General features: G+C 37.8%; 2 protein-coding genes across 3 annotated transcripts in view; one reads left to right on the top strand and one right to left on the bottom strand.

Moving 5' to 3' along the window:
* The window catches only part of mgat4c (mgat4 family member C), an 89012-nt gene extending 72980 nt beyond the window's left edge, over nt 1–16032 (bottom strand). For both annotated transcript variants that reach the window (XM_057348412.1, XM_057348411.1), the window contains exon 1: nt 15615–16032. The gene's annotated coding sequence lies outside the window, so the exon portion shown is untranslated. The remainder of the gene's footprint in view (nt 1–15614) is intronic.
* eif4g2b (eukaryotic translation initiation factor 4, gamma 2b) overlaps nt 15913–25719 on the top strand; it is a 56654-nt gene continuing 46847 nt past the window's right edge. Inside the window, exon 1 of the mRNA XM_057347647.1 lies at nt 15913–16009. Coding sequence (XP_057203630.1) covers nt 15913–16009 — 97 coding nt within the window. The remainder of the gene's footprint in view (nt 16010–25719) is intronic.

The following is a 25719-nucleotide window of genomic DNA, read 5'->3' as shown; positions in this document are numbered from 1 at the left end:
CTACTGCCAGACTCCACATTCACCACACTGTCACAGAGCCACTATGTGCTCAGATCTTCACAAACACACACACACATGGTCCCTCTCTATTCCATTGTAAGGATTATTATGAGTTTTAAGACGTGTCACATCGCCCATTATGTCTCTTATTATTATCAGGGTCTAAAGCTTCATTCATTTTAGAATCCTGGTCATTCGTTGACCCCTAACCATTAACATCCACTTTAAAATATCCTTCATAATCTGTATCGTCAATGCTTAATGAGGGCTTCAATATGTCCGCCTACTCTGGAGCGAAGGGTTTTAGAGTAATCACTCTCAGCATATGCAGTCGTTTATTGTTTAAATGTGTCGTGGAAATCAAATTTCAAATCAAACTGTTACAACCTGATCCCTAACAACTTCAAAAAGAGATGCAATAAAGTTAAAAACAAGATTCTTGTTATATCTCAAATGACTGCATTACAGCACATCATTAATCTAATGCCTAATTTAGTTACATTTAGTACTATACAAACCTAAAATTCTATTTAAGTGCCAAATTACATTTAGATAAAAAAAAGCCATTAAGTATCCAGATGCGTTTTTAAAAGTTAAAAACCGCAATATGCCTTGCAAATGCCTAAAAGGTCTATCCGACTCATGCACATACAGACAGACAATTAAAAAACAGTAAATGTGTCTTGTGTAAACGCCTACATTCAAACTCAATCGCATAATGGATTGTCACTTTTTAAAATGTGAATTCAATAAGTCTGCTAAGTGCTTAATGCCTAAAATGTGTTCATGATGCTTTTCAAATATTGATCAGTGCAATTCACTGTAATTAAATTGATTATTAGCATATAATGTAATGTGTTTGACAGTCCTAATTAACCCAGAGAAATCTGGGAAAAGCTCAATTAAATAAAATTCAATAAAGCGGAATAACATTGATATATCAACGGAACATCGATACAGTGCACCGTGACAGCTAATAGTTAACATGGCAAAGTTCCAACATTCTTGAACTTCTGTAGGGGGTGAAACTGATCAAAGAAAGTGGTAATGAGTTATATTTTAAGAACATTACATTTGTCAAGAATATTTAACAGCACATGTTGTTGATGAACCATCATGGGCTTCTATCCTATTAATGGTGCATGGAAAAAGGGTGTTATCTATCATTATCGCAAAGATTTCAGAACAGGAATGTGACATCATTTACCACACCACACAAAACGGAATACACAAGCACATACTTTGTAATTGGGCGCATCACAGGAAAACAGAAGCTTTCAATCAAATTAGCAATGTAGATGAATATGGGGGCTGGGCAGGAACACATCTGAACTGCAATTATGTAGAATTCTCATCAGATGGGACAATCATACATCTTTTTCTCATCAGCTGAGCATAAGGAGCTGCAGGCACAAAAACACACACGGCGATGAGAGCGGCACCCATTAACAGAGTTTATTTCATTGGGTAAATTCAAGATCCTGCTGCACCTAATCCATCTCCTGCTTATGAAATGGCAATAATTACGCGCCACATCAATTAGGTTTCGTATAGCCTGCGCGCCGTATCTATCAAAGCATTGGCAATGGCGTTCAAATCAATAAGCGGATAATTATAAGCATTTTTAAGCAAGCATCACTGAAGATGCTGGGAGATACTGTAAAAACCCTGAAGCAAGGACTTCAAAAATCAATAGCGAATGCAATATATATCCTTTCATTACGAATGCATTTCTCTTGGAGTACAACCAGCAAAAAGTTCAGACGTACCTTGCAGGGCAACACTTACAGCTGACAACCCTCACTGATACAAAACAGTACGTACAGTGTAAACCTCAAGGTGACTTGTACTAGTGAATATATAGGGCTGTCACGATTATAAAATTTGGCTGACGATTAGTTGTCTGTTTCAGGGCTTTGACGATTATGACGATTAATTGTCCGTATTAGAGCTTTGACATTTAATTCTCATACATTTTTGATTCAGCTTTGAAACAACCATATTGTTCTGAATATAAGACTGTTTTTTTTCTTGGAAATACATTGGAAAAAATTGGTTCGTCAAATATTTAAGGTTTAGGCTTTTACCTGTCAATAATACAACCGCCAAATACTTGTAAATTAAGTAAATTGATCAGGAGTGAAGCCACCATTGATATGCTATCAGTCATAGAAAAGCTTAGTTTGTTTTTTTCTCACTTACAAGACTAAAATAAAATTTTACTTCTATGTTAATGAAATTTTGGTAGACTGGTTTTCTCACTGAGATGATCTTAAATAATATTAAATTGTACTGCAGGTTATTTTTATGGTATATCCTTTAGTTTTTATTGTGTTGTGGTGGTACATTTTACAAGTATTACCATGCTTTAGTTACAATAAATACACTAAAATATGTAATATGCAGGCACTACAGATCCCCGTGATCTGAATCCATCGCGATGAGGCCAAACAATCGCGATGAGACGATCATTTAATAATCGTGACAGCCCTACTAGTGAATAACCTTTTGAGTCTATGCATGACCAAAAAAACCCTTTCAAAACTTAACCAGGACTAGAATAACCAGGATATTTGTGATTTTCATTTCAAGAGCTTGAAAGAACCATGAATACTAAAATGAGCTTGATCGCATGAGTCTTCTGCCACGCAGTTTCGTAATCTACCCTATTTTCTCTATTAATTTCAATAATTGAATAATTTGAGCTTTAAAACACACTCTCTAAACATCAAACACCAAAGATTAATTTGGAAAAAGCAATAAGAAATCCCAAACAGGCTGAAAGTAATAAGCACAGACAAGAGAAACAGAAGCCAAATCCACAGAGAAATAAAACACTTTTCAGTTGCTTTGAATTATTCTTTCCTTGTTTTTATGAGGATACGTATGCATGTTGCAAATATGTTCTCAATTACTTTTAATTGTGTTCGACTGTGGTATGATGGTGTCATGGGTAATTGAGAAAATTGGCTTTTTTGAAATTGCAGCATACTTGTGTTTGGAGCGCTTTAGCACAAAACTGGCAGTTAATAGAGAACCCTTTAGGCCTTTTCATAGAGTGCATTCCCTTTCGCCTTGCCCTCCTCCACTTCCTGTGGCGATGGCTGCCTCCCATGAAGCTGTAATGTATGAGATTTGTCAGTGTCAATTTTACAGCTAATCTTTCTGGTCCACCTAGGCCCTCCCCTTCCCCGCCCATTAATTCTGTAGCCTTGTACACCAGATAGTGGAGAGAAGAGAGAGAGAGATTGCTGTGCTTCCTCTGTAGACACCTGAGAAAGGTTTGTAGTGTATCAGCTAGTGAAGTTGAATGTGGCCACTCCCCACAAAACACTCCAAAAAGTGAGTTGAAGAACAAACAGATTTCAATTGCATCAAAGATTTCGTGTTACTAGATTGGACACCAGGTGCGAATATTGAACGTCCACCAGCCACCGAGCAGATCTATAGATAAAAACTTTATTTTTGCAAATTGCCAAGAACCCGGGATCAATTTCTCACCGACGTAATATTCCAGTCCTGAAGACTGTGTTTGCAGAGATCGAAACCGGCCAGTCGCTTTACTTGATAAATTACACATTGGCAAAAGCATCGTACGACCTGATGAAAATCTAGGTCTATTGATCGGCAAGCTTTGAGAATGCAAAAACTTTCAAAACACAATATACAATTTCCTACCACTTAGAAACTCACATGTGCAATTCAATAGAATTGCAGTAAATACACACACACACAAACACATTGTCTCTATCAGCTTGTGTAGTCAGGGTGAACCGAGGTAATGCAGCAGTGAGCTACACAGCTAACATGTACCTGCCCCAGAAGATCTTCCTAACAAGACCTGGATGAAAGGAATAAAGCCTTATTCATGCGTAAAATAATGCTGTAGAACGGCTGATGATACAATGATTAAATTCATGCTGTGATGACTTTCAATATATTCATGTTTGCCTTTGATTTTAATCAGTGCATGTTTCCAATCTAGTTATTTACCACATGCCTAAATTAAAATGACTGGATAAAGCAAGACGACAAAACGATTTGATCTCTAACAATAAACAGAATGAAAAAACAGTCCCAAAAGCCCTGAACTGCAAACTATCCAATACAATATCATCAAAGTTAAAACCTGAAAATGAACATTCTGTCAGTGTCTACTCGTTCTCACGTCATTCAATTTCATTATTTTTCGTGGAACACAAAAGGTTTGCTTGGAATACAATTGTGAGTTACACCGCAATGCTAAGGGAATACAAAGTAACACATGCAATCGAATTAGGTATACCAAACAAACACTGTCCTCATACATTCTATATGGAAAATGGGTGCAAGCCATTTTTGAAAAGCGTCTATCCTGACCCAAAGAGTTTATGTGCCATTTGTATTCCGTACCCACCAATAAATGAAAAATAACACCAGAGGCTGAGGCAAATATGCGCTTAGCGGCCACTGAACTGCACCTAATCCACATGTAAACAGCCCCAGTCAGTGGGAACAACTAACATTTACACGTTCAGCATTCAGCAACCGTACAGCTTTTTATACGGCAGATAAATTAGCATTTCGCTCTGAAAGGTCATTGCTCTTTTCTCTTACTGGGCTGTTTTCAGTTATACAGAAAGACAAATATCAACCTGTCTATGAGACATCCTAAACCCCCCATTGCCATCCACACGTGCACGTACACGTGCAACATTTGTATTTTACAGCAGATCGATACAGCCTGGAAAATAAACATTAGTTAGTGCTCAACTCTGAAAAGAAGCCATTTGCAAAGGACCATGTAGAAAAGTGTGTCCATTAAAATTAGACTTGATGGATGGTCAATGATGCGTGAAAGCAGTTTAGTACTTTCCCTCAAGGCAGTAAGTGTTCGGATTAAGATTTCCCAATCTATAAAGTTCAATAACAAAAAGTTATTTGAATTATTATGCACATTAATAAATAATAACGCTGTCCATCTCATACTGACTATTTTAAGAGCTGAGGTGTCATGACAAACACAATTCCTCAGACAACCATAAAAGCAGCTATTTTAAGGCATGTTAGCAAAACAGACCAACAGAGGGCTCCTGCGGCTGTTGGTCTGTTTTGATGCTTAAAATAGCTGCTTTGTATGTAATGAATGTGAAGTCCTGTGTTGCTTAACTAGCAGCACCAGAGAAACTATATACTGAAACTTACAAACCCCTGGGATCAGCAATATTCCTCACATATCCAACAAAGACTTTCTGCCTGCTGTCCAATTAAGAGAAAACAGTTCCACAAACATGTTTTTGTACGGTATAGCAATATGTGAGAAAATAGAAAGCTATTCGCACAGAGTATGGAGATATTCGGAAAGCTCTGAATGTTGAAGGCTTAAAATATATATGAAGAGTTTGGTTCCAAAATGAGATAACTGTTTGAATTTTTTTATGTTTGTATAGTGTTTTATTGTGTTAAGTTAGCTGTATTTTTTTAGATATTAAGGCTTAAATCAAAACAAACCAACAGTTTGATTGATATTAATAGGAATGCACAATAAAAAAATGAAAATCTCATTTTGGAACCAAATTCTTTAAATGTCCACAGGAACAACATGGTTTGTAATCAAAAAACAATCCTTAAAGCCACAATATGGATTATTTGTACTGCTAGATGGCGCACTTTCGAAACAACAACAAAAGGCGAAGCTAAATGATGTTATGCAGGAGAGTAAAATTATGGGACATGTCGTTTTCACCTTCCAGAGGCGTATGGAGATCGCCCATCATGTTCACGGAAGAGATAATGAATTAATTTTATTTTATGTCATCGTAATGAATTAGCTTGCAAGAAACGTGGACTGTAATGCTACGTTAGACCGCGACTGATATTGGACTTGTCAATTGATTTTGTAGCGTAATGCTACACAGTTTGACCTGTTTAAAACAGTCATACAGTCGTCGTTTGAAAAGTAAATTTGAACGAACCCACAGCATTTACAAGTAAGTTATACATATTTTTGTGAGTCCAAGTTGGTCGCGAAGCTCTCTCCATTAAGAAAACGCCACACCGATATTAATCCTTGTTTTATTTCTTCGTTTGTCCATAAGCCTGCTTGCCTCATTTGGCCTACTTTTGGTTTTCCTTTACTCGCCAAAGAGTAATCGTGATCCATAATAACAGAACAACAGATGCTGCGTCCCAGATGCTGTATAACCACTTCCGCATTTGCGTGTTGCTGTAGTTTCTACAACCGGAAACTGAGGGTAGTGTGGAGACCGGATATTAAGTCACTGATATGCGACAAATGCAAGGGAGACAAGGGACGGGCCATTATTTTAAATAGGAATTTCTCTGGATTTGCACATTCTTGGGAACATTTGGGATAATGTAAGTACACAACTGCATGAAATATCTCACACTGTGCAAGTGATTTTTGGATATTTCATAACAAAATTCTTCCATATTGTGGATTTAAAGTCCCAGTGAAATAAAAAAATACAATGCCTATTTTGTCATGAAATATTGCAGCATGGATTGTAAATAGTTTATCAATGTGGGTCATTCTCTTTTTTAAATTTGTGTGACCTCATAATCTTTAGTTAAAATCTGAAAATGCTCAACCTAGACGGCTTGGGCAAAATAACAATTCAATAATAATTTTTCAATGCTAACCATTTGTTTTCAATGGTGAAACTGAATGTTAGCTGTAAAATAGAGATGTGTAAAATTCTGTGGCAGGTGGAGAAAAGCTGACCTGGCGTAACCCACTTCTCACTGATTTATGGTGGTGGCTTGCACTGTAGACGCTGCTTTGCCCTGGACTACATCAATCTTTCCAGATCTCCGATAAGAGCAATCAGCTACACCCTGATCCAGCACCAGACCGCTGCACACTCTTGAACATCCACCCAAACCTCAGCTAAGCTTCAAATCACAATGACCTTGTGAATTCCATTTACTTATGTGACATACAGTAAGTGAAACTGGATACTTAATGATGAAAAAAAATGTAGGGCAGGACTTTTTCCACTGGCTAAAGTCTGCATCATGAGAAGTAGGCATTTAATAAAAGACAGCACATCTGGATGGAGGTAAAGGCCTGAAAAATCAAAATCCTTGGTGATGTCACAGTAACAAAAAAAGAAAATTAGAGAAAAAGATAAAAGGAAATTAGAACTTTTTCTTTTTTCTGTTTCTAATTTTATCATTAGTTTAATGTTTTCTTGGTAAAAACATCATAACCACTTTGAACCATGAGAATTTTACAGCTGTTTATTTGCTAGATGTGAACTCTGTCAATGCATTGGGGTTTTAACAAACATCAGAGACACAGGGCAGGAGAGAAAAGAGTGTAAACTTGAGAGACGAGGGATTTCCTATTCAGAATTTAGAAGTGCAACAGTGCAAACACTGAAGGTTTGTGTACACAAAGACGTGCTTCCAATAGATGTGGTGTATCCATGAGAAAGGGGAGGAGGGAGTGATGTGAGAAATGCTTAGACTAATGCTACAGTCCTATGGTGTGACAGGGTAAAATCTAGGGAAAAAGCTAACCATAAAGCTATGAATCTCTCTTATGCTATTTTATATTGTATAAATTAATAATCCATTGTTTTCTAAATTTTTATTGTCACACCATGTGCAATAACTAACTATAGGCATTAGTAGTCACCAACTTCTCCACCAAGCAATTCCAACATGACATTTACACTCAAAACCATATAAACTCTTAAAGAATGTATTTGTTACCAACATATTGGACCATCTCTTTATATTTTCCTAAACCCTTATGATAGAGTCCAGACATCAGTCTTTACATGTTTTCTATTTAAAATGAGGGAAATATATGTTAAAGTCGACATGAAATAAAAAATTCTAATTGTTTTACACAGCGGTGAAGTATTTATTATAAAAAAATTTATCCGTGCACATCTTTATTTAAAAAAAAATTGCACTTGTAATCTTTAATCAAAAACGTTAACCTCCTCCCCCTCTGGAAACGACCTATCTTCACTTCTGGTCATGAGGAATGGGCGAGGGCGGGGCTGCGATGACTGACAGATTGCAAACTGGCATTCAAATCTTTCACCTTTTAACGATCCAATCAGTTGTCGGTGGGGGAAATCAAGTCCCGCCCTACATTTTTTTCTCAAGTCGTTTTGCTCGGGTATACGTCACGATATATGGTAAAAAAGACAACTGCTACTTCTGTTTCATGCTGACACTAAGGGTGACATGTTTTTGAGAGACACCATAATTTCTAAGAATTTTGTGAATAAAAATGCACAAACCACCAACAAATTACGGATAGCTCTTCATACAACAAAAAAATTATTAGATTTCATGGATCGCTTTGCATGCGACAAATCAGAAATTGTGATTCTGATTTTCCACCTGTCTATGGAAAATCATGCTTTAAAAATAGATGATGTTTTAAAAACCTGACATCTGAGCTATTGGTATGGTGAAAACCTCTGATAAAAACTTTTTTCATAAGGATGACATTTGTAATTGCCCTTAACCAGCTGCACCAGAAAGCCTATGGTGTTTTGCTAGTTAAAAGCAAGGCTACTGTATGTTTCCCCACCATCAAGACGAAGCATTATAAACCTGCCTTAACCAACCAGGAAATTCACTCAAGATCTGCAGGGATAGGTTTGACAGTACAACATATAACCCAATCGGTCAAAACAGTCAGAGGATATTGTAGGTGGTCCTCACTAGCGAAAGAGAGCCATAAATTGGCCAAACCATGGTTTGTGTGAGGGTCAGGTTTACAGGTAGGGGCAGGGGATAGAAAATATCATTAGCCTGGTAAAAAAAGCATGGAAGTATATGAGATGTCCTCACTAATATAGTGAAAGATCCATGTATGTGTGTGTGTGTGTGTGAGCTCCCACCTCCCTAAATGATCTCTATGACTCACACAGGAACAGATAATTGGCTCACAAAAAAGTGCAGCAAACATTCATCATAATGGCAATGTCATATAGTAGCTAGCAGACACTCTCAATCCGTCTCCTACACAGTCTTCCTTTCTAATATGCACTCTTTCTGTCTCTCTGTCTGTATGCCCTGCTCTTCATTGTCTTTCCTCCTATTCCACCAGATTTGGGCTTAAAGACACAGTGCTCATGCTCATCTCAATCCGTGTGGATTTTAGCATTAACTCTGACAGAAGAGGAGAATTACACCTCGCCGGTGCATAATTGGTATCAATAACTCACAGGATCTACTTAAGCACCAGCAAATGTAAATGTGTGTCTATAAGATCAGACATGGGGATGCAGTGGTCAGTTAGGTGGATTCAAGCTGACCCAATCAACCCGACAGTCTTCGAACCCTCACAGTCCTTGTTCGAATCGTTTCAGATAAGCTTTGTCCCGGGGACACACACACGACAACAGGTTTATTTTTGAACAGGCATGTGGGGCTCCGCAATCTAAAGAACTCACCGGAGAGCTGGCTCTTCAATAAATAACAGATTTCGATATCCCACCCCCATGACAAACACACTGTTTTGCCTTTGTTCTCTCTTTTGCACCATATTTCAAACAGAACTTTTGAGCGCTTTCTTTTGAGTCGAGATGACTGCTCAGTGCCGACAGATTGCCTATTACCAGACATTACGATCTCCACTGTCAGAACATCTCTCTCCCCCAGATCTCCTGTATATCTACTTGTTTTTGTTGAGGTAATGAAACGGAAATGAAAAAGTAATGAAACGTCTCTGTGCGGCAAATGTTAGAGTGGCGTTTTATTACATCAGCCTTAATAGACACTAATTTAGCATATTAGTGAACTTACAATCTAAAAATCACTTTTTAGTTTTTAGATAGTTGCATCTTTCCTGTTGACTATCACCTAAAGGCACACATGTCAGAATGAAGGAAGTCTGAAAAGCGAGAGCTCCTCTGAGCATGCTCCCCATACTCCTTTCATGTGAGTGCCAGTACTCAAACCCCCTCAAGGCTGGAAAGTCTAATGCATGGAATTAATGTGCTCCGTAATGGACCATCTTACATAGACTGAATATATTTTACTGTTCATGCAAACACATGATGCAGGCTGCATTGAAAACAATATAACCTTGGAACTGGAACTGCAAAAATATACATAGATGTGCAATGAAAATCAGTAACATTTCATGACAAAACGGTCCATCTTCCAGCGAGATAAATGGATGATGCCTCTGAAGCACATTGTTTACTTCGAAAGTAAGGGGGAATCTGTTTGCAGAACAAGATAAATTAAAACAACACTTTAAACCTGTCATGCCAAGCAATGTTAGAATTTTAAAAATTATGATTGCGGCATGAAGCCGATGTCGGCACTGCTTATGAAAAATAAGGCCAAAAAAAAACACTGCCAAAAGAATAAAAACAAAACAGCAATAAATGCCAGGAAATAATTGCATGTAAGCCAGATACAAGCCAACTAGCCAACTGAAGTTTGTATTTTGATATTATGCTGCTGCAGCTAAACCAGTAACCAATCACAGTGAGACGTCACAACCTGTCAGTCAAATGAGCAGCACTAAATAAGTCACGCTGATGAGTCAGATACAATGAGTCACCAAATCACAACACTAGTGTGTTTGACCAAACAACTGTCTGCTCTGCCGCACAGAATACAAACCATATTTAAAAAGGAAAAATACACACATCTTATCATTCGGCTGCTTAACTTCGCTTCTAACTTCAGGGCATCAAAGAGAATCTATGACTTCTAATCTAACTGGCGTAATCACATTTCATATAATCATAATTGTCCTTAATGCGCAAAACTATTAATTTCCTTTACACAATTAAAATAAACATGATCATCGTTTAATTGTTGCCCTTCGTGTTGGCACTCAGCTCTGAAAACAACATAATCATGAATAACATAATTATCACAGCCTTATTTTATTATCCATGCACAAGAAGCAAGAACAATGTGCTGGATGACATCACAAGAAACAGCAGATTTAAACTATACCAAAGAGCACACGTGAAGAGAACCATCGCTTTATCACTTTATTTTAAATAAAGCATTGGTAGTCACAGAAAGTGAATTACTTAAATTAAATATGAACTTTGTCTTAAAAGGATAGTTCACCCCAAAATCACCCTCAAGTTGCTTTATTACTTTGTTCTGCTGAACAAAAAAAGGAAAGAGATATTTGGAAGAATGATAGCAATTTTCAGTTCAGGGAAATCACTGACTACCATAGTAGGAACATTTAAATGGTAGTTGCAGGTGCCCCAGAACTGTTTGCTTTCCTAAAGTCTTCTAAATATCTAATTTTGTGTTCAACTGAACGAAAAAAAATCATATACGATATGTTTTCTACAAGGGTGGTGAATGATGTCCCAGAACTGAAAATTGCTAACATTCTTCCAAATATCTTCCTTTGTGTTCAACAGAACAAAGAAATGGGTAGCACTTTATTTTACATTCCTGTTTCCCATGTACATACTGGGTAATATCTAGGTACTAAACCTGAACCTACCCCTAAACCTAACCTTATCCCATGTAGTTACTTTAAATTACCCAGTACTATAGGTACACGTACTGTAAAATAAAGTGCAACCAAGAAATGTACACAGGTCTGGAACAACTTGAGGGCGAGTAAATGGTGACAGAATTTTCCTTTTGGGGTGAACTATCCCTTTAATCTACAACCAACGGACCAAAAACAGTCATGAGCTCATAAACTCAAGTTAATTCAATACACTGTAAAAAATGATTCTGTGTCGTAGTAGATTTCATGAAATTAATTGAGTAAACTTGACTTAATACAATTGTGTTCTTGATTTTTTAATCAAAATTTAAGTTATAATTATAGAAATATCTTGGAATTCTAAATGCACAAATAATTGAGTGAATTCAACTTAATTTTATCATGTTCAACTCACTTAAAATTGTATAAAGGATCTTTATTTAATTATTTTGTGGTGGAACTACATGAATTATTTAAGTTAATTTCCCTAACTGAGCAGTGAATTTAGAGTTCCCAGCATGCTCTGCATGTGACAGCATTAGGAGAGTCATTTTTGTGAAAAAGTGCTATTTTATGTGCTTTAGAATAAAATGAAAGACTTGATAGTGTTTATTGTTCAGTTGTCTTTAAGATTTAGAAGATATTCTGTTTGTTTTTTTGAGTTTCGTGGTTACCATCTTTCAGAAGAGTGGTGCTTGTGCTTAGGTTGTGGGAGAGCTCAAGCTGTTTGCTTTTTCACACAGTGAACAGTAATGCTGCTAATGTCAGTACTGAGTCAACTCTCAGCTTACTTGTACATCATATATGTTATAAACAATAATAAATGTTAAACTGAAGATCAAGAAGTTATCTCCAATGCTCAAATTAGTATTTCTTCTTGATTTTTTAAAGTTTGTCATGTGACGTGCTTAAATATTTTAGGTAATTTTACTTGATTTATTTGTGGAATATTGCGTTAAAAATATGCTTTAAAGTACTTAAAAATATTTTGTGTAATACTGTTACCTTAATTTTTTTAAGTAAATATCTGTGTCATTTTTTACAGTGTAGCGTTGTGTCGAGCTGGAACAAACAAATGTCTCAAAATGCATTTAAACCCAACTAAAAATAAATACTTCAGCTTTAAATCTAAAGCAGAGACAGATTGTAAATACGGAAAAAAAACTAAATATTTCACAGACACTAACAAATCAGGCTTTGGCTTCAAATTTCACAACAAAGCCTGTTTGTGCCGTTAAACGACGTCATTGTTGCCCACAAAATATCGCTCGCTAACTCTGACAGATGGCACGGATTCCTCCCACTTTCCTCTCTCATAACTCTACTGTGATCTGCCTCTTCCTCAGCCTCTCTCAGGCTGCATTCATCAAAACCACCGAGCCAAAACCCTGCTTCTTCTTCCTCATGCGAAGAAAATTAAATTCACCTGTCCTGAGAGTAATTTCACCTTTCACAGTGTTGAAGACAGACACAATTAGTGCCCGCACATGCATCAAATCAGCAGCGTTACGGCTGAACCCGGCACACCCAGGCAACACCTTAACCTTGTTAAATCACACCCTTAAACAGAAAACAGGAGAAATCCCAGATCAAGTTAGAGTAATAACCACCAGTGTCTGTGATCTGTGAGGGTTAGTCGCAGAATCACAGTGAGTGTTAGCGCTCGAGCGGCCAATCAGAGGTCACACTCGAGCGGTGAGTACACGTGATTGTGAGGCGAGCTAATGTTGACACACCTTTTCCACCCACTAGGCTACACTTATTCACGGGCACCTTAATACTCGGCTATGGTCAGAGCCTGACATCCCCATGTCAGAGCATATCTATAGTGGATTAAAATAGGAGAGCTAATTACCATTTACCTCAGCAGGAACACAGCTGGATGTGGGGATTCTGGCTTTCGTAATGCGTGTAATTGTCTGTTGAATAATGCCAGCCCCACGCTCTTTATATCTGACTCGGCTCACTCAGTCATGAAAAGACACTCGTGAGTTGATAAGCTGGATGCTGCGGTTTAAGCCTTTCGAGAAACGCTAACTGCTGATGTGGGTCCCCATTTATTGGGTGAAAGGCAGTTTATTAAACTCCCACCGGTACAATTAAACTTTTGAACTTTGTCTATGGTAAACATATACATTAGTGCACAGACAATTGTTTGGTCCTGTCTCAAATGCCACCTTGCAATCCCTCTGAGGGTCCGTGATCTAATGTTGCTTAGACTGTTAGTATTGGTCTGCTGTGGAGACAATGTTCTTATCGAGGGCACATAGCAGCCGTAAAGAGGCTGACAAATTGGACACCCTGATCGTGTGAACTTCAGAGACACACGCACACAACAGCACACAACAGCTCTTGCTTGTACACATCATTGTGCCATTCAAGACAGGAAATTTTTCTTAGAGAAAAAATAGGATTAGTATATGGATTCACTGAAGTTTGTATTTAAATAGCACTTTACAGGTGCCGAATATAACACTTAAGTGCACTTAAAATATATATGGAACATTTTCTCTCAAGAAGCTTTTTGTTGGTGCCGTGCTACAAATAACTGCCTTTCCTTTTTAGTATACAGCACAGATAAATGAAACTAACTTATTGCTACACATTCACTCTTGCAGTCATTTGCCAAAATTGCCATTGTCTAAATTTTACCCTTCTGGAAAAAAAGGCAAAGATAAAAGTGTGAGTAGAACATCCTACTATTAACGAAGGCTTAGTAGATTTTATAGTCTTCTGCGAAAAGGGAGCTATAGTTCTGTGTGAAATGAAAGTTAAATATGTGAAAGGTTTCGCTTCCTCCATAAGCCCTTCTTTTATTTAATCTCAGTCTCTCTGAGACTTTTCCTCTCACAAAAGGGCTTTACTGCATGTAAAATACTATTCTCATTAGAGATGTTCACTCCGAGACACTTCTTCACATTCAAAAGTCTAGGAGGGCAGGGATGCATTAAACATGGGCCCTGGTTCCAAATGTAAAGTGCACGCTGTCCTGCTTTATGTATGAATTGGTAACACCGCCAACAGGTCACAAGTATTGAAGACATAATAGGAAGACCGCAAAAGAAATATATCACGAGCTACCCATCTGTTTCTGTAATGATATCCATTTATCATGATGCCGCTGTTCACTGACTTATCGTAATATCTTAAAAAGCATTTCATCTTTTCATCGATAAAGATCAAAGGTAACCTATGAGGTACTGAAAACATCTTATACACAGATTTCCATGAATAAAACAATTTAATATAAAAGTTTTGAATGTGAAGTGGTGAAATAAAAAAAATGGATGTTTCTACTCGTAGCCTTGCGTGAAATCTCTTGAACGGCATTAAGTATTGAGTGCATTCAGCATGATTGTATCTGTTGTAATAAATGATTTACCCCACTAGGGGACGAACTATTGGTCCAAAGGGCTTAAATGATTGCAGATGCTGCTCTGAGTTTGTGACAGGGCATTACCTACATGTAAAACACTCTGGCTGTCATGATTTCAAATGGGGTTTGTGATCGTTAAAACTTCATACATAAAGTCATTTTAACTTGTCATTTGAGGATTCATTTAATGTGGTCTTAAACTTCTACTCACGTGTAAGTTGAATTCCTGTTGAGACACATATTGAACTTGCACATCTTCCGATTTTTGTCTTAAATATTATGAAATATTAATGATTGCAGCAATACTTCTTTAAAAAAAAAAAGGAAAAATAAGGTACTAAGACCTGCTACAGGAGTCATATCGACTCCATACATCCTAAGAGAGTAAAGAGACGTGTGCTATAGATTTCGTGTTCTCGTAATAAATCTCACTTATTGTTAAAAGAGCAACGCAAAGCTTTTACTCTCTTAAGGGCAATATGACATATTCAGGTTATAGTTCTCCTTAGTTTGTGTCACTTACACTCGCGGAGTTATGTCACTTATTATTTCTCAAAATATCCTGCGCTGAAAACAAGCGCGTGCATAGCAAAAATCAGTCAACTTTAATGTATCTTTGCATTATACAAACCTCAAACGCATGCAAAGCTACTACTGTAAAATGTGGTAGATTGTTTTGATAAGACTATGTTACATAGGTGCGAGTCTCCTCGCCTCTTTACGCTGCTTTAGCAAAATCTCTCACAGTGTTTAAATTCCCCCATAACAAATGCACGTTCTTACCGTCAAACCAAGTGTCGATGTCAGGGGCGATTCAGAGCGACATCCTTAACTTCTCCGCATACTGTACATGTGTGTGTGGACAGCGACAGTTTTTGAAGGCAGCCCGCACCGCGCACAAAGACGGAATGATGCCCTATGAAGCTGTCTAGGTAGGCAGCTCACTAGATTTTAAGACACTGCCTATATCTCGCCGCGATAGTCTGACGTCCCACTGCCTCCCTTTGCAGTCACGTAGTCTGCCGTTAATTGAAACAAACAGCTTGAATCAGTGCTATAGCCTACATCGGTACGGGTTAAGATGGTCGAGGAGCAGTGTGTTCTCGGCAGCAGCCGCGTCCTTCCTCTCATGTCGATTGTGGGTGTGAGCGCAGCCGACGAGGATGCTGCGACCCAAGGCAGCTTTCAGCCGTCACCAACTATGCCAAGCTCACTGGAAAGATGATGCTAAGGGGTGAAGATGCTGACAACGGGTTGCTGAATATCGTAGCAAGACAGCATGCTTGCTGCTGTTGGCATATCAGACTTTTATATGGTTTCATCAATCTTTAAACTACCATAAAAAGATAACATTTTGGTTCTGCCTTTACCCCTTACAAAGATAAACCGTGGTATTTGTGATAAAAAAAATGTTTAGAAATCGAAATGGTATTAAATCCTAATAAAATCATGGTTAATTTTCCTAACAGACATTATGACCGGATATTGCATTTGGTCATCTTGTCTGTATTTTAACACATTTATTTTTGTCATTTTACATAGCTGTCATTGTAATAATATGACAAGATATTTGACCAAATTGTTAAAGTGAATTATGAAGCACTATGGTCCCCCGATTTGCAGGAGCATTGCTGCCAGTGCCTGTGTAAATGTAGTCACATCTTCTTTTCCAAAGTCCCATTTGGTATGCATCCAACAAAATTTCTAATCAACAGTTTTATTCTCGTCCAGAGCTATTCATTGCTTTTGGCTATCACATTATTATCAACCTGAATGAAAGACTGGTCTGAATATCAAAATCAAATTCATTCTTTCACATACATTAGAGACAATAGTTCAGTTGAAATGAATGTACACACCCTGCATCAAACACGGCTGTCAGTAAAAATCTCACAGTGGTAATATACTGTACACGGCTTGTGATTTTAAAAAGATGTTGGACAATAGTAGCCAGCCCTCTGGACAACAGAGGTCATGAGCCAAATTAATATTGGTCAAAAAATAGCCTACTATCTAAAAAACGTCTCTGAAATTGTATTATTCCTATGCCAGGTTTTTACCAGCGGCATAGATCTACTCCTTGTTTTACTGCATGATGTCTTTTTTAACCTTTTTATGTTATATTTGTCCAGAAAGCTAATGGAGGAAACTGTTTGAACGTCTACTTCATCAGACAGTCAGTGAAGTAAAAATGGGTAGTAATCTCCTGTAGGGCCATGTTCAAAGCATCTTTGTCCCATGGGTCTCTGCGTGTACAGTATAAACCCCATTCATATTAAAGTTGACATTAAAAAGGGTGCTTTAACAAGCAAGTAGTTTGTAAAGAGATTTTATAGAACTGTGTGCTGTCGGTACTGTAAAGTAGTACAGTAGTACAGTAGTTTTCCTTTCTCATGGGATTGAAAAGCAGTTTTGTACAGTACAAAAGAAAGGTCTGTGGTTAACATTACCTAAAAGAAAAAAATCACATTTGTTAAACTTAAAATATAGGCACACACAATTTGAAGCTGCTGTGTAATCATTATATAACAACTGGTTGGCAATTTACAGTTTAAAAACTGGTTTCAAATTCATATTTGAGGGCATGTGGAATTTATGCTGCAGAACAAAACATGCTCTCAAATACTTTAATATTTTTTTAACCACAGACCAAAAATGCGATTCTAAACACCTAGGAAATTCCTATAGATTGTCAGGGGATATAAACTGAACACAGCACAATTAGTTAAGAGAATTCCATTAAGTTCAGTTTGGAAAAGCATATCCATAATGCCCACAGAAAAAAAGCATCTATTTACACGGACCATAATACAACATATCCCTTAATTATTTTATGCACTCCAAATTAGCTTAATGTTGATGCAGATAGCATTTTTAATGATTATAAACACTGTGCTGGCAGGACATTCTGCCCCACCATGCCATAATCTCGTGAGCATCATTCACAGCAGGAAATGGGTGTTAGGAGGGTGGGGGTCAAAGGCTGTGCTGGAATCATGGGTATGAAGATAATTGGTCTATTTGCGCAAAGCCTACAAATTACAGAGTGTGTGGGAAGCAAAGGACAAAGCCTTTGACATCTGATAATCATGCTGCTCAGAAACACAGCCCAACCTGGGGAAACAACTCTAGAAATGTCACTTGACATGGAAAAACAAGGCTGAGATTGATGCTATGTTTAGAAGATGCAACTTTACTGTGAAAGCAAATGTAGCTATGACATCATAGTTGTCACGGACGCTTTAGTAAGTTGTAGACATTACTTGCTGTCAATATATTCAGATCTAACAGCCTTATTACAATACTTTTGTTCTGTAATACACCTAGAAATAAAGTCACTCCTTTTACAGTGCACAGTGCATCTGTGAAGTTCATGTAAAAAAACTTGAGCTTAAAGGAAAATACAAGCCGCTTAATTAACAAGATGCAGAGGTTGAGAAGTCCTTTCAACACCCGCAAACCTTGACAGAGGAAAAATTGATCCCAGAGGGAAACCGATGAAAGGAGTGTGAATAAGTGTTATAAATTTATAATGGTAACATCCAAAAAGTTTTAGCGCCCTACCGTCTATGAATTTGTCATTGGAGCTCTGTAATCCACTCCAGTTCAACACAATGAGCATCAAGGATGTGTGCGTGCGTGTGTATGTGCCTATGAATAAAAAAATGCTGCTTTATTATCACAATAGTTTTTTTCATAAATAGCAATGAGAGCAACTGGGGGATTTTTCTTAGGATAAAACACTAGATCGTTCATTTGTCTAGAGCAGTGGTCACCAACCCTGTTCCTGGAGATCGACCGTCCTGCAGACTGCAGCTCCAACCCTGCTTCAGCACACCTGTCTGTCATTATCAAGCAAACCTGAACACCTTGATTAGATAATTCAGGTGTGTTTGATTGGGGTTAGAGCTGAAATCTTCAGGACGGTCTATCTCCAGGAGTAGGGTTGGTGACCACTGGTCTAGAGCATGTCAACAATATTTCAAACTGTGCAGAGTTTTGTCAGATCCCAAAGTCAGCTGTCAAAAAAAGTACAAAAAGTATGTGTGTGTCTGCGTGCCTGCACCACGTTATTATTTCTTCTAAAGAATTGAAGTAGAAACATTGTAGGAGTTAAAGCTGTTACTTACACATAACTGTAACTGATAACTTAGCTCTCTTGGGCTTTAATAAAAGAACAGCCTCTGATCAATAATATTTTTCTCTGTGTGTGTTCAAGTCTACACTATACCTGTCTAGGAGGGATTTTCCACCATATTTAGAAAGCTAATAAATTAATTTGTTTACACTTTATTTTAGTGCCAGTGTTACATTGTAATTATATATTTAAGTACTGAGTAATAAAAATTAACTACATGGTTCAGACAGTAAAAACTTAAAGAGGAGCTATCATGCTATGTCATGCATTCTGACTTCTTTACACTGTTAAACTTGCTGACTTCTCATGCTTAACACTGTTAACTTGTTAAAAAACGAGTTGGACGTATGACGTAGTATTTCCGTACTTGATACACTCCCCCAGCACTCCAAATTGTTTCGGAATGTTTTTTCTAATTCTGAACGTACGTGCATAATGTACAAAACACAAAGGGATGATGTGTTGCTTGCTCGTGCTGTAGTGCTGTAGTACTCGAGTCCGGACTCGAGAAGTTTTTTTATGGTCTCGGACTTGTCTTGGACTCGTTGGTATTTGAACTCGGACTTGTCTCGGACTTGGTCATTGGTCTCGCAAATGTTCTAGTCGGTCTCGTCCTAGTCCAGCGATATATGTTTTATTTTCTCCTTCAAAACAAAACATTGATAGAGCAATATTCTTGTGATCCGTAATTATTTTTAAAGGGCAGCTATGAGGTATAGATTAGTATTGCAGCAAAAACACACTCTACATGTGAAAAAAAGAGTGTTAACAACTTTACAAGAAAAATCTTGTTGTCTAATTACAACTATACAGTAACCAACCTCACCGTGGTTACTTCTGGTCAGTGTTCGTAAAAAACGTCACAAAGTGTGAAACAGATCTCAGGCTGGATTTAATTGGGGGAGCTGTAACAAGCTCCTATTGGATGTTTTAGCTTGTGAACAACTGCACTACATTTATAGGCACTTAACCGCTTTAAAGAGTTTTTTCCTGCTGATCAACCCTGCATGGACTTTGCAGAATCATTACGAAAATGACCATTCTCGCTATTCACGTCTGAAAAATCCAAGTTTGCTGGGTTCCATTGATTCAGGTGTTCATCAGACCCAGCTCTCAGCAGCTTTGAAGATGAAGGCAGACATTTTCAGGATTTGGTCAGAAACACAAAGCCCATTAAATTCAGCGACACATAGAGATCAATACGCACTTAAAGTGTTCGCGCTTGTCCTTTGAGGTTGATGTGCTCCCTGAATGCATTTGCATTGAATCGTGGTAGAAGGAGTTAGAACCATCATTTGCTTGTCGTTATATGGATCAATCTCAACCCCTGAGTTCAAATGCGCGCTTGGTGCCAAAGAAGCACCCTATGGGTTTTAATCTTTAGCATTAATTATACAGAGATGCTATACAGTGAGAGCTGCATACAAATGTGCTCGAAATGAGAAATAAAAACTTTGACAGCTTCTCTATTTCATGAATTTATATTATGCAAAACAAAAACTTCTCAGTTCACACAATCTATTCTCCAACAGGGAGGTGTTATCCATTAGTTCACATAACAAGAAACATTCCGATTTAAAACAAGTTAACTATAAAAATGATTTTGCCTCACTTCATCTCTGTGTAGCCAATAGGGAGAGTTTCTTGCCAGATATTTGTTTGCCAGGATTCTTTGACTCAACTCTATGTTGCTCCAGCCAATTCAACCATGCCCATCTGTGCACTGCAGTCATCCACACTCTGCAGCAATGTAAATCAAAGCAACTAATTGTCTTAATTGCCAGAACTCTCTGTTGTCATTACGTTTCTACTCTCTTGGATAAATTATGCTCTATTATATCTGTCAAGTCGTTTGCTGCACTAAACTTTTTTCCTGACATACAACCTTTTTTTGCCATTTCCAAAGTAATGTTTTTATTTTCAATATGAGATGTTGACATTGCTGTTCAGTTTGTCACTGATGTTTCCTCACTTGGTGAAGTTAAATATATACAGCAACGGTGCTTCTCCTCAGGGGACTGGCCATTATTTTCGAAACATTATGCTGACATCTATTTTCGATCTTCCTCGAATTTCTAACGTTACAGATATCAAAACAGAGCCTCTCCTACTTCTTTTCATTTTTCACACGACAGACTCAGAAGAGAGATGTGTATCTGCATCTTTAGAGAAATATTTATCTTTTTCCCCACTATTTCTCTTTTTTAAGGAGGTTTTGAAGTTGAAAGAAAAAGACACGCTGCGTCTGAAATCGCATCTCAAAACAGTGCGTACTGATTTAAATGAATGTACGTTCTATATAGCATGTGTGGGGGTAGTATGAATTGATTTTGGACGTACTGCATCCGCCATGTTTTATTGTCATGTGACCCGTATGCTCTTTGACCTATGACGTATTAACATCAACCTGTATAGGCGTCTGTGCAAACATAATTTATTCATGAGAAATTCATTTATCAGCACTTATATTTAAAAAACGGACACCCGCTTTGAAGGTTTCTGCTATTTTTGTTTTATTCAATTATAAAATTTGACCGTTGCTCAGTTCCTGTGGCATCATGGGATAGAGAAGTGTCCATCCGATGCACACTCGCAAATCTCGGCGGAAGCAGTAGACCAACTGGGTATTTCTCCTGTTTTGTGCATATTGAGGTTTCGGACATATACTACTCGTGACTCATAATTATTTTCGCCTAATATATGGAAGTAGGCAGTTTTGGACGCAGCGACAGTGTGGGATCTGCCCATAGTGTGTATGTTGCCGACAAAAGGGACAGTGAGAGTTTGGTAAAACAATAGAACATACCCTTTCAGAACAATATGAGGTTGTTTCTGCACATGCAAATTATTATTTTTCCCTCGCATTCAACAGAAAGAGAATGTTATACTATTTAGCTAAGAAGGGTGTCGGTGAAGAAATATGCATTATAAGTGTGTCATGCCAGTTGAGTTTGTGTTTCTGTCGTTTTACATTCCTATCATTAAATGAAAATTACACCCTTTTACATCAAAGGAACTCTCCAACTCTTAATCATAAATTATAATGATTTTGCAAACAATATAGTTTACCTCCCGTGGAGTGCAACCCTAAGAAACGATTCAAATCTTACAGTTTGCATGGGAGTTGTGCTGTATGATGTTGGTGTAATATGAGGCAGTAGAGATGCAGGGCTCAGTCAAGAGGAAGTGGAGCAAAGTAGACGTCATATGTACTCTTGCATGATGGATGGGACTCATCTAGAATGATGGCTGACTTTGAACTCTATTGTTTCTCTCCATGCAGAGTGGTATAGCAAGAAAACACAGCAGCCCATGTGAGTTCTGACAATGGGAGTTTTGCCCTTGAAAGGTTGATGGCAGCAGACAGAATCTGACAAATTTCCTTTCTGTTATATTACACACCCTTAACCCTCCCACACACAAAAAAGGCATTTTTTCTGATGAATGCCAACACTATCTTTTGTTTAGCCATTTCAAAGCTGAATCTAAACAAACAGACCTAATTAAACACATGGAAAGCAATTTCAATCCCTCTATCAGCTGTGGACAGATTTGAGAGCTTTGTGAAACATGACCCACACAAAGCTGTTTAATGTGTAACGCCTGATTGAATCTTTGCTTTACTTTACTTTATGTATTTGATGAAAAACTAAATTTGGTGACTATAAAAACAACTTTCACCGAACTTTAGGGACAAGTCTGATCTATCCACAAGTATCCGGTGAAAATGAACGTGGGTACAACTTCCGGTGAAGCGACAGAAGTAGTGTATTGCACCTCAAATAAATTATTGCCAGAAAATTAGACTGTGATTCTTATTTTGAATGGTAATATTGTTGGTTTCACGCTGTAATTATTAAAAAAATGGTTTCGAAACTGATGAGCAACACCTACTGTTCGTGGCTGCATTTACAACCAGACGAAGCTTACTTCATATCCTAAAAAAAGAGTGCTTCACACACAGATCTAAAGTTAAGATGGACTGCTCCTGTGAGGGACTGTACAGTTTTAAAAGATGAACTTCAAAATGTGGACCGCTTATCTCAAACAAATAGATAACAAACATGGAATCCGTCCTCTGCACTTCTATAATTGTCTGGTTCGGCTCAGCTGCAAAAACTGACCTCCGAAGACAACGGATGGTCCGGACTGCTGAGCGAATCACTGGCACAACCCTCCCCAATCTACTAGAACCGTACTCATCCAGAGTGAGTAAAAGAACTCACAAAATCACTCTGGACCCCTCACACTTTCTTTTTGAACTGCTGCCGTCTGGTCGGCGCTACAGAGCACTGAGCACCAAAACAGCCAGACATAGGAAAAGTTTCTTCCCTCAGGCCATCTACCTCTTGAACAGTTAAATGTTCTACTGTGCAATAAAAACACGTGCAATACACAACTATATACTCATATTTATTATACATATGTTGTTGATATAATATTCCCCTGTATAACTTGTATATAACAGTGTAATTTGTATATAGCACATCTGTACATCCAATATACTGCCTATTGTCCTTTTGTCTAATATTGTCCTTTCTGTCAAATGTGTATTGTCTCTCACATATTTATTTTTTACGTTTTGTTACCTGTGCCTTGTCACTTTTTTAACCTGTGCACTGGAAGCTTCATGTCACTAAGGCAAATTCCTTGTGTGTCCAAGCACACTTGGCAATAAAGCTCTTTCTGATTCTGATTCTGATTAAACATCACTTAGACTGAATGTGCTCATAGTTTAAAAAGAGTTTGCGGTTTTAAAAGGGAGTTCAAATAGATTCATGTAATCATCAACACACTGTATGGTCTTTAAGAAAAACGCGATAGAGTAAACTTGATTTGCAAGGATTCTTTACTGGATTTTACCGACGTGTTGTCAAAAATGTTTTGGAATCATGTGATGTGGACTACATCCCTGTTGAAAAAACCAGCATATGCTGGTTAGGTAGGTTTTGAAGCATGGTAGCTGGTTTGTGCTAGTTTAAGCTGGTCATGTGCTGGTCCTTAGCTGGTCATGTGTTGGTTTAAGCTGGTCCTGAGCGGGTTTAAACCAGCTCATGAGCAGCTTAAACCATCACAGACCAGCTACCATGATTCAAAACTTACCTAACCAGCATATGCTGGTTTTTTTCAACAGGGATTTCTCATCTGATATGCTTGATGTAAAGTAGGTATTTCTTTCACTTATCTTCTTATAAACAAAACGTAGAGGAATGTTTAAAAATGTATAAAGGCAGCTTTTGCACGTGATCTTTAGTATAATGTTTATCAGATTAATGGCCAGCTGACAACAACAGCTTTATGATATGTGCACGCAGCCCATTTACACTCGCAGTTCGCTTTTAAATACAATAAATATATATATATATATATTATTGACCACATCTTTAAATAGCACACAATCGACATCATGTAAAGAAATTGAAAACCCTCCACAATTTTCAAATTGCTCATCGGTTTACTGTCACAACAACTAAATCAATAAAGTTGCTAAATAGCCGCTGTCAAGTATTAAAATCATCATCCCATTCCTCTATAAAGAAGTGGACAGAATGCTGATGTATAAGTGCTGTCAGTGTGTTAGTTACATTCTGCTATAAACGATTGACTTGAAATAAGGCAGAAATGCGTTTGTTTACATTGAACCAGAAGTTTCGCCCCTCTTTCACACAAAGCGTCATGGGGTGTAGGAAACTTGTGGATACACGTCACAATTAAAAGGACAGTTTACCCAAAAATGAAAAGTCTTTCATCATTTACTCTCCCTCATGTCATCCCAAACCTGTATAACTCTTTTTTTCTGCAGAACACAAAAGAAGATATTTTGAGGAATGTTTGTTACCAAACAATTTTGGGACGTCATTGACTTCTATTGTATGGACACAAAACCACTGAGGGATTTCTTAAAATATCTTCCTTTTTGTGTTTGAATGACATGAGGTTGAAGAAATGATGACACCTTTTTATTTTTGAGTAACCATCCCTTTAGGTCCATATGACACTGACTCATCAGCTTTATAATTATACAACTTAATTATGGGGTTTTTGGGCATCATTACTGTAATAGTAATAAATAAAGAGACAGGAAGGTAACTGAAGGGAGAGAGAAGAATCCATTTCGTGTCAAATTTGAACCTGCATCCATGTGAGCACATGCACTACTGTGCCACAGCTCCTCCCACCTGCCGCCATAGTTAAATTATTATATAAGAAAGGATTAAGTATGTCTAGTATTTTATTACAGTATAACTTGGCATGAAATGTCAACATGATGAATGTGGTATTGCATTGTGGTATGCCTGTGGCGGTCAAATAAGCATTAGCTATGGTAGGCAGCCATATGAAACACTTTATAGGAGGCATCAAGGCCTTCACTTACCCACCCAGTGTGTAGTTTTTCTGTCACCGCTGTAAATATTAGGTTACAAAGGGGGGCTGTTTTACTGGAGGCCAGTGTGTTTTTCTTCTCCAAACCTCAAGTTAACTTGTTTACCCAGACTCATTTTCTGAACACGGAGATACTGTGAATAGATTCTCAGAAAGAAGCAACACATCTGCAGTCTGAATAAAGGGTCCTTAGATGCAAAATCATTGTTTTCTGTAAACGTACGAAAACCAGCCGGCACTTGGCGTGTGAGGGGCGGATGATTTCTGCTGGACGGGAGAGTGACGATAATGGGCTGGCGATCTGTCAGATTATTATTAACTTTCAGTGGCCTCCCCCTCACCCCTTTAACTCATGTTGTGCATTAC

Source organism: Triplophysa rosa, linkage group LG12 (genome assembly GCF_024868665.1).
Source record: "Triplophysa rosa linkage group LG12, Trosa_1v2, whole genome shotgun sequence".
NCBI classification, from domain to species: Eukaryota; Metazoa; Chordata; class Actinopteri; order Cypriniformes; family Nemacheilidae; genus Triplophysa; species Triplophysa rosa.
This window is presented reverse-complemented; position numbering and strand designations above follow the sequence as displayed.